The sequence below is a fragment of the Streptopelia decaocto genome (assembly GCF_964273445.1).
Source record: "Streptopelia decaocto genome assembly, chromosome: 25".
Taxonomy (NCBI): domain Eukaryota; kingdom Metazoa; phylum Chordata; class Aves; order Columbiformes; family Columbidae; genus Streptopelia; species Streptopelia decaocto.
Genome location: NC_138680.1, coordinates 343,385 through 353,326, shown reverse-complemented (window position 1 = coordinate 353,326; position 9,942 = coordinate 343,385). Strand labels below are relative to the sequence as shown.

The following is a 9,942-nucleotide window of genomic DNA, read 5'->3' as shown; positions in this document are numbered from 1 at the left end:
GTGTGACACAGAGCGGCTCTGTGACCTCACAGCCCAAGCTGAGCCCAGGATACCAGGGGCCTTCTGAGCTGCCAGCTCACAATGGCGACTCGCGCCCAAATTTTCATCCCCTGGGCTATTCCCTGATATCAGAAATTCTCCTCCAATGCACTCCAGGATGCTCCTGGATTCCTGTAGCTCGCTGTGCAGATGTTGGAATGGTTGGAGTCCCTGAGCAGGACAGGAGCCTGTGAGCACAATGGTCGAGTTGAGATATTTGGAATATATCTCTTAAACCTGGGCAGTTTTATTACATGGGCTTTACAGAAGTCATGAGTTTTCCTTTCTTCACGCCTCATTTCAGTATCATATAGATTTATAGACGCCATATTTCAAATGGAGTAATTCTTATAGGAATTGATGCTCCTTAGTTGATATTCAAGCCATAGGGTGGAATGTCCCATTGTACACAAATGTCTTCATTGCTCTGGCATCCCTAAAATTGTCTTTTCTGGTGTTGGTAGGTGTCCTGGTTTTGTTAAAAACAAGTTTCTCTTTCAGTGAATTTTGCCTGTCAGCTCAAGCTTCATATCAGCTGCATTTTCCTGGAGAACCAGACACATGTTTTGGTAAACCTAGCACTGGAATGCAAACTTATTGATAAGCACGGATGGACATCTGGCGAGAGGGGCGACGAGAAACAAGTGACCAAGAAACTGACCAACTGTGTATAACATCCCATTCACGTGAATACTTCATATAAAAGTGGGAGATCACGAGGATCTCGTCCCTTTTCCTTATGGCGACATTAGGAGAGGACCTTGCGAGTCGTCCCTGCGAACTGAGGCCAGTGACAGACCGAATCCAGCTCCGGTTGCTGCAGAGTCCAGTCCAGGACTTTGGGTGCCGGCTCTGCAGTTGCTGAGACTTTCAAGATTGGTTTTGTGTATTTTGTATTATTTTCTCTATTCTTATTAGTAGCATTAGTAAAACATCTTTAATTTTTCCAACTCTCTTCTCTCTGTCCTTCTGTCCCTCCCGCTCGCCTGTGCTGAGTGGGAAGGGGGCGAGAGGGAGGGGCAAAAGGGGGAAGTGGGGGGGAGAGGAGGTTAACAATACACCTGCCAGGGTTTTATTGTCACCCCGCAATCTTAACCCTCGACAGTAGGTCAGGATTTAAGTCAGACAATACCAGATCCAGTGACCCAAAGACCTTAGCAAGCAGGGCAGCATAGTGTGGTATAGATCAGTGTCATGGTATGGATCCACTTCATCCCTGCTTCTCAGAACAGAAAGTTTTGTGCAAGCTGGTAGAGAAGTCAGCTGGTAATGTCTGATGAATTTGTCACTTTTCCCCAGGAACAAGCGCCAGGAGCAGAGGAAACGGCCTCAAGTTGCGCCAGGGGAGGTTGAGGTTGGATCTGGGAACAATTTCTTCCCCAAAGGGCTGTGGGGCATTGGAACAGGCTGCCCAGGGCAATGCTGGAGTCACCATCCCTGGAGGGCTGGACAGACGGACATGAGGTTCTCAGGGACATTGGGTAGTTCATCCAGGCTTAACTGGCCTTTGCGCTTTCTCTGCAAAGGCAACTTGCAGGAATCTTTTTCCAATTTGTAATTCTTCTTTTTCCTGACCATCAGAATACCTCCAGCTCTTAAACATAGATATAAAAATATTTAAACATTTCCTATTAAGCTCAGGAGTTTGAAACATGGGAAGCCAAAGCGTGTGGGCCTCAGGTGAGGTGTCTCTACGTTCTCAAATGTCTTGAGCTTGCACCCGAACACTGGAGGAGATGAACTGGAGCTGTCTCGGGCTCCTGCTGCCTGTGCTCCCAGGTTGTGCCCGTGTTTCCAGGTTGTGCCCGTGTTTCCAGGTTGTGCCCGTGTTTCCAGGTCGTGTGTGTGTTTCCAGGTCGTGTGTGTGTTTCCAGGTCCTGCCTCTGTTTCCAGGTTGTGCCTGTGCACAGTTTGCACAGAGTTTGCTGGCCCTTGACGTTTGCTGGGGCTGAAACAAAGTCTTCAATGTGCAAGTCACCAATTTCCCCTGCAGACACTTGTCTGCGTCTCCCATCACGTATCCCAGGATAAAGCTCTAATGATTGCAAACGTAGAGCCTCGTACGAGCTGGTTCAGAGCAGGAGTGCTTTGGACAGGCTGGTCTGACACCTGAACCGTGTCTCTGGTCAAAGAACGTCCTTCAGTGACATAGGATTAGTGACCAAAATCAAAGTGTTACTGTCCAAAGTCATAACTATGTAATTGAGCCTCCAGGACACATCACTGCAAACCTATGGAAAATATCCCGTATCACCCAGGAGAAATCCTTGCTGTATCACTATTTTTTGCCTTTTCAAATAGGAATTAGTGATTATTTTTCCCGAGCTGTCCCCAGGATGCTCTGCTCTCTGCTGAGAGCGTGCAGGGAAGGACCCGTCTGCTTTTGGGGTGCAGCGTTCAGCTCCAGTCGCACTGTGTGGATTGTATCTGTCCTCAGCCAGGTGTGCAGCAGGTTTCAGAGGAGGAACAAGACAAGTCCAGGGTGAAGTGAGCAATCGGGATCCTCATTTGGTTGTGTTTAGGGCAATCAGGAGAAAATGTGCAGTTAGACCTGTCTGTCACTTCCTCTTAGGATTTCAATGCTCTCCAGTCTGAATCTTGCAGGGTTTTAGCTGCTTAGAGGGTTAAACACAGCAAGCAGCTCTTCCTCACCCACAGAAGCCCCCTCCCCATGTCTCAAGGTAAAGAAAAAAACATCTCTGAGCAACACGTTGTTTTATTCAACACATCTCAAACGTGGAGGATCAGGGGAGTGGTGTACACGGAATGGCGCAGTCCAAACGTGGCTGCAGGCGCCTGGGGCTTGATCAGCTCCACCTGGAAGAGGTAAAGGAGGAAAAGGTGACCATGGGCACTTCTCATGGCTGGTCTGGGTGCCTGTTGCCCTGCAGCAAACAGACTGAAAAGCTCATCACAGCTGGTGTGGAAAGCTGAGCTGAGCTGAGCTGAGCTGGGGCTGAGTCCAGAGGACGTCGAGCTCCAGCCAGACTTTACTGGATTCCCCTCCCCTCCAAAATCATCTTCCCAGCGTTAGGAAGGCTGGGACCTGTGTCTGCTTGTCCCTTCTGAGGAGTGGCCTCCTGAAGAGCTCGCAGTGTATGAGCCTGTAACATTTCCTGGCTGAGACAGTGTAAGGGGAAAGCAGTGTTCCTTGCCTTCCCTCTGCTGGGCTGGGGACAAGGGAAGGGACAGGAGGGCTGTCCTGCAGCTTGTCACTGCAGCAGGACACTGTGCAGCTCAAGGCAGCCCCAGCGGAAGGGGAGATGCTTTGGCAAAGCCGCGCAGGAGCAGAAGGCGGCTGCCTTACCCTTCCCGTGCCGTAGTCCGCTGGCCCCGGTTTGACCGTCTTGTCTCGGAGCTGGGAGCGGGTTCCCATGGTGTACCCGGGAGCTCTGGTTTTGAAAACGTCCAGCTCGATCTTCGGGAGCGCTGCAGGGCCTGGGGTCTGTAAGAGAGTCAGGGCAGCTGCTGGGTGAAAATGGCCGGTGTTTGTTCTTACCTGCGCCCGGCACAGGATGCACCAGTTCAGCGAGCTGGGCAAAGGATTTGGGAACCACACAGCCCTTCTAGTGCAACTTGGTGGAGGCGTGGGCAGTGATTTTTCTCTTTGTGTGTTTTTGCGGCCCCTGGATGTGACTCTCACCTTGGCCAGATCGGCATCGTAGCGATCCCGCTGGCTCCTGCTCGTCATGGAGTAGCACGGGCTGGCAGCCGTGTGCGCCGTGTTGGGGCCCAGCACCCTGGGCAAGGTGTAGGTGCCGGGACCTGCAAGAGCAACGGGAAGAGAAGAAACCTCTGGGCAGAGACAGGCGCCCTGCAGCCTGCTCAGGGCAGCAGGAGGGATGTCTGCCCCCTTTCCCAGCTGACTCTGGGTGAAAAGCTGAGCAGCACATTGTCATAGAGGCCTCCCCAGCTGCAGGGGTTTCCATCTCCTGTGCTCACGTACCTGGAGTGAAGTCGGTTTTGACTCCCCTGTTCCGGAACGCCATGGATGGCTCAGGCGGGCACTTAAAGATGTGTCGGTTGGACTTCTCCGGGCTGTAATCGCCTGGGGCAGAGGACAACAGCACAAAAGCGGTGAAGTTCTGGTGTTTTTCTTAATCTAAGGTGGCAATTTCAACAAGAGCTGCTCTCCCTAACAGCTGCAGAAGAGCCAGCTGCTGGGAAACATCGACAGCTCATTGAAAGGGTGAGCTGGGCCTTTTGTACCCATCTATCTTTTGTACCCATCTATGTTTTGTACCCATCTATGTTTTGTACCCATCTATCTTTTGTGCCCATCTATCTTTTGTACCCATCTCTCTTTTGTACCACTATGGCAGGGAAATGTGAAAACGTATTTGCCTTGTCTGAACAAACAGCTGGAGCAATGTTACTCACTGGGTCCAGGTGTGATCTCCGTCTTGATCCTGGGCAGTCCAGTGATGGCGTAGGCTGGAGCCACGTACTTCCCGGTCCTGGTCATGGAGGGCTCCACGTAATAGCGAGGGCCTGGGGAGCAGCCGCCTTCCGCAGGAGCTTTTGCCCCTCTGCAGGTGTACGCGGGGGCTCTGACTTTGGTGGGGTTGTGGTTGATGTACCCTAGGAAGAAAAGGGAAGCGGGTTTGTAGCTGGTTTTGTGCCGGGTGTGCTCACCGTGCCACACACCGCTCTGCTCCTTGTCTTACCCGTTGTCCCCTGGACTGAGTATTTGGGTCCAGGGGGGGTGAACTGGGCCGAGATGAGGCCCCGTGGGCGATGAGGTCTCCAAGTGCCCACGAAAGCTCCGTCCATGCTGGGAGATGCTTTGAAAGCCTGAGGAAAAAGCAGAATTGTGTCTTGGTACTTTGCTTTGTGCCTTAGTAGTTTTGAATCACTGTTCAAATGATTGTGCTGTACGTTACTAGTGAACCTTGCCGTGGAACTTTGTTCAGTTGCATTTTTCCGACATCATATTAAAACCACTTTTGCTCATATCTTTGACAGTGGCTCTTTAAACGATCTCAGTCACCCATTGGTGACATCTTGGTCCCGTACTGTGCAAGTCCTGTCTCACCAGAGAATACCAGAACTCTTGATAACAGATTGTACGATGAGGGTGTCGAGACCCTTTGCCCAGAGCAGTTGTGGATTCCCCCCCACTGGATTTGTTCAAAGCCTGGGGATGCAAATCCCACTGGTCACAGGGGAGCTCATGGCCAATGCTGAACCATGGCAGGGAAGCAGGAGTCTCCAGACTTCACCTGTCTCAGCCGCGGCATCGAAAGGGATGAGGACGACAACGTCTGCGTCTGCCTCGTCTCTGCGGCACAGAGCGTGGCGAGCAGTGAGAGCAGCCAGAGATGTGGCAAGAGAGGTTGTCAGTGAGGGCAGCCAGAGATGTGGCAAGAGAGGTTGTGGTGGCAGCGGCCAGGGGACCCTGGGGACACCTGGGATCGTCCTGGAAATGCTCTGTGACATCGGGGGGCTGTGCGATGGCATCAGCTGGGGATGCGGGACTGGGGACGTCCGGCCTGCAGGGCCAGGCCTTCCTGAGATCTGCTTGTCCTGTCTCCATGTGTATGTTCAGGGTGCACATGAGACAGATTTTGAACATCAGCAGAGACTGGGGGAGCTTTCCAAAGCACCTGGTTTTACACTGTCTTTACACTCAGTGACAGAGGTGACAAGTGACACAGCGGTCACACAGCACCACTGGGCACCAGAGGCTTTGCCTGCTGAGGCAAACTAATATTTCCAGATTCGTTACTCTCAGACTGTTGGAGGGGGATTTGGGCTTCAAGAGCAGAAGAAAAGCATTTCCACTCCAGAACCTCAGCCGCCACATCTCTGATTGTCCGTGTCAGGGACCCACAAACACTGTGTTGCCAAAAATGTGACAGCTATAAAAAGTATCGTATCCTCCCCAAATCACTGTTTCCCTCGCACCCTCAGATTACCGCAGGAATAATCTTGCTCTAATGACCAAATCCAGTTCTCAGCACAGGTGTCTGGGTTCTCAGTGCCCTGTGACTCCCAAGATGCAAACTCAGTATTTTCCTTTGCAGTCTGTTCAGTAACAGTGATTACCCCAAAACATGCGTCACTTTGAGCAGGGAACCCGCAAAGAGCTCTGATGAAGCGCTGTTTGGTTAAATGAATATTCGGATCTCCTGCAGTTGGGTTTCCCTGGTTTAAGGCACAAGAACGTGCACATGTGGCCAGCAGGAGGGAGCAGAGCTGCACCGAGTGAGAGACGCAGCTTTACTGACTGCATTTCACATAATATTTTTGCGGGTTTTAAAAAGCAATCCCATCAGCATCACAGGTGTATATTTGTTGCTGCGAGAAGTTTCCTTAGTTCGTTAAGTAGCTGACATTTTCTTTTCTTTCACTTATGTACATTTTACATTATAACAGACATTCCAGTGCTAAAATTATGTTTCCAGTCTCTACTGGAAAGGAAGTTAAACAGAGAAATGCCAATAGCAAGGCAGAGCAGGGCATGACGAGAGCTGAAGGGTTCTGTTGGGATAGTGTTCAATGACTATCAACAAAGTGAAAATCCCTCCTCAGCTTTGGTTCTTGCCTTTTCTGCCATATTCAGCCTCAGCTGAGTAGAAGGAGAGCTGATGGAGTGTAAGGGAATCCCAAGAACTTGTGTCACAGCCACTGGCTCTGCCACTAATGCTGCTGCTGCTTCTGTGGCCGCTGCAGCTGCTGCAGCAAATGCTGCTACTGCCGATGCTGCTGCTGCTTTGGCCACAGCCGCCGCTGCTGCAAATGCTGGCCTTTCCGCTGCTGCCGCTGCAAATGCCGCTGCTGCTGCAGATGCTGCTGCTGCTGTGACCACTGCCGCTGCTGCTGTAAATGATGCTGCTGCTGTGACCGCTGCTGCTGCAAATGCTGCTGCTGCTTTGGCCACTGCCGCCGCTGCTGCAAATGCTGGCGCTTCCGCTGCTGCCGCTGCAAATGCTGCTGCCGCTGCAGATGCTGCTGCCGCCGCTGCTGCCGCTGCCAGCACTGCCGGAGCGGTGTCCGTGCACAGCACTACACACCAGGTGTGACACAGAGCGGCTCTGTGACCTCACAGCCCAAGCTGAGCCCAGGATACCAGGGGCCTTCTGAGCTGCCAGCTCACAATGGCGACTCACATCCAAATTTTTCCAGGCCTGGTCTGACACCTGAAATGTGTCTCTGGTCAAAGAACGTCCTTCAGTGACATAGGATTAGTGACCAAAATCAAAGTGTTACTGTCCAAAGTCATAACTATGTAATTGAGCCTCCAAACACATCATGGCAAACCTATAAAAAATATCCCATATCACCCAGGAGAAATCCTTGCTGTATCACTGCTTTTTGCCTTTTCAAATAGGAATTAATGATTACCTGTGCAGCAGGTTTCAGAGGAGGAAGAAGACAAGTCCGGGGCAAAGTGAGGAATCAGGGCCCTCATTTGGTTGTGTTTAGGGCAATCAGGAGAAAATATGCAGCTAGACCTGTCTGCGTCATTTCCTCTTATGATTTCTGTGCCCTCCAGTCTGAATCTTGCAGGGTTTTTGCTGCTTGTAGGGTTGAACAGAGCAAGCAGCTCTTCCTCACCCACAGAAGACCCCTCCCCATGTCTCAAGGTGAAGAGAAAACCTCTCTGAGCAACACGTTGTTTTATTCAACACATCTCAAAGGTGGAGGATCAGGGGAGTGGTGTACACGGAATGGCGCAGTCCAAACGTGGCTGCAGGCGCCTGGGGCTTGATCAGCTCCACCTGGAAGAGGTAAAGGAGAAAAAGGTGACCATGGGCCCTTGTCATCACTTGTCTGGGTGCCTGTTGCCCTGCTCGTTCCCCCGAGCCCAGTGCCATTTCTGGACAGTCGCTCTGCATCTCTTCTCTCTGTGTCTCTGTTTGGTCAGGGCTGGCTGTGGGTGCAGCGCAGTTCAGCGTCCTGACCCAGCAGGCTTGTCCTCAGCGACGCCGTCTGCCAGAACAAGGGTGCCGACGTGCACTGGCCGCTCCTCCTCGCACACCCTGTTCGTGTGCCTTGCAGCCTCCAGCTCGCTGCACCTATTCGTGCAGCACGCTCGTTGGAAACCTCAGGTATTAGCAGAGCACTCGAGATGTCCTGAGGCTGTGATTCATTGGATTTCCTTCTCATTTTGGGGGACGTATGTGAACAAAACAGAAAAACAGTTTAGCAGCAGGTAAGAGACATTAATGAAGTTTGTTTTTGCAGACAGTAAAAGAAAAGTCTAGATTTCAGCAGTTAACAGACTGAAAAGCTCATCACAGCAGGTGTGAAAAGCTGAGCTGAGCTGAGCTGAGCTGGGGCTGAGTGCAGAGGACGTCGAGCTCCAGCCAGACTTTGCTGGATTCATCTATTCATCCTTTTGTACCCATCTATCTTTTGTACCCATCTATCTTTTGTACCCATCTATCTTTTGTACCCATCTATGTTTTGTTCCCATCTCTCTTGTGTGCCGCTATGGCAGGGAAATGTGAAAACGTATTTGCCTTGTCTGAACAAACAGCTGGAGGAATGTTACTCACTGGGCCCAGGTGCGGAGCACCAAGAATAAGAACAATACTACAGATCCTGCGACCTACAAGAACCACTGCAGTTCGGCGCAGAACTGGTGAGTTCCCAGACAATTGCGCTGTTCAACTGTGTTTTAAAAAGAAATCCCATCAGCATTTCAGGTGTGTATTTGTTGCTGTGAGAAGTTTCATTGTTTTTTTAAGTAGCTGATGTTTCCTTCCCTTTCACTGATCTTTGTCTGACATTAAAACACACATACTAGTGCTAAAATGTTTCTTTCCAGTCTCTGCTAGAAAGGGAGTTAAATACAGAAATGGTGGATGGTGACTCGGTGTTTGGTGTTTCCTCAGCAGTGTATTTACTGTGGGCTTTTCATCCCTGGGTGACTCTGGGGCCCTTGGCAAGCGCTGAATTCAGCTCCTGCGGCAGATGTTCCTGAGGAGTCCAGGTGCCGGGAGGCTGAAGAGAGCGACCTGCCACCCTAAACCTGCTCAGGGAAAACCGGCCCCGTGGCCAATTCCCAAGCACGTTACTGTTCAGAACAACAGCCCTGCCGCTTGGGAAATCTCATCCTCTAACAAAGAAAAAGCAAGAGGAAGAAACAGCTCCATGAACTCCAGGGTGAAGACGTAGGCAGCCGGGGTGCTGGGGATTGACATCGGTGGGATTTTATCCAGTAAAAGCCCTTGTACCTTCCAAACTGTGCTCTAAGGTCCCACGTAGCCATAGAGTGCACCAAAGTACAGGTGCCCGATAAAACATTGCCCCCAGAAATTGTTTTACAATAAATAGGCAATTCAATCCTGTGGGTGTCTGTTACTTTAGGTGGGAAGAAGAATTGTTTTCACCTTGCTTCAACTTATTTTCTGTGATGTAAATTCTTCTGGAAAGCCGTGCTTGTTCAGTTAGGGAGGGTCATGAATGTCGGGCTTTTGTGTCCCGTTGGTCAGTTTGTTTTGTGTGCGAACTGTGGCAGAGAATCACTGAAAAGGTTCCAGAATTACCTGTCAAAGGCACATTATTTTAGAAAATAGTCTCTTTGCTGTCTAAAGGCCCCGTTCGCAGTCCCGCGAGCGGGCGCAGGGCAGGGGCAGCGGCGGCGGGAGGCGCTGAGGGGCCGCCGGGCCCTGAGGGAGAACAACGGGCGGGACAAAGGGCGGGAAGAGGCGGCTGAGGCGGCGGGGCCGGGGCTGCTGCGCGCAGGGACCGCAGGGCAGCGCCGCACTTACCGCGGTCCGCTTCAGCCGCTTACAGTAGTTTAAGGATTTTTGTTCGCAAAAGACTCTTGTTAGGCGTCTTGTTGGTGTCTCGAATGAGAATATCTCTTCTTCTGCTTAAAACAAAACAAAATTCCCTCAGAGATCAGGCTGTCTCAGCATCCTGAATGTGAGCAAAGCAGCGCAGCAGAAC

The 9,942-nt window shown here is 51.3% G+C and overlaps 1 protein-coding gene across 1 annotated transcript; it reads right to left on the bottom strand.

Annotated features, from left to right (window-relative positions):
- Positions 1-2,769: 2,769 nt before the first annotated feature.
- On the bottom strand, positions 2,770-4,812 carry LOC309450103 (ciliary microtubule associated protein 1A-like; the record flags this gene model as incomplete). The annotated part of the gene is made up of 6 exons (XM_082072766.1): positions 2,770-2,856; positions 3,347-3,484; positions 3,683-3,804; positions 3,986-4,087; positions 4,420-4,620; positions 4,707-4,812. The coding sequence occupies 6 exons, from the start codon at positions 4,810-4,812 to the stop codon at positions 2,770-2,772; spliced, it is 756 nt and encodes a 251-aa protein (XP_081928892.1).
- Positions 4,813-9,942: the final 5,130 nt, after the last annotated feature.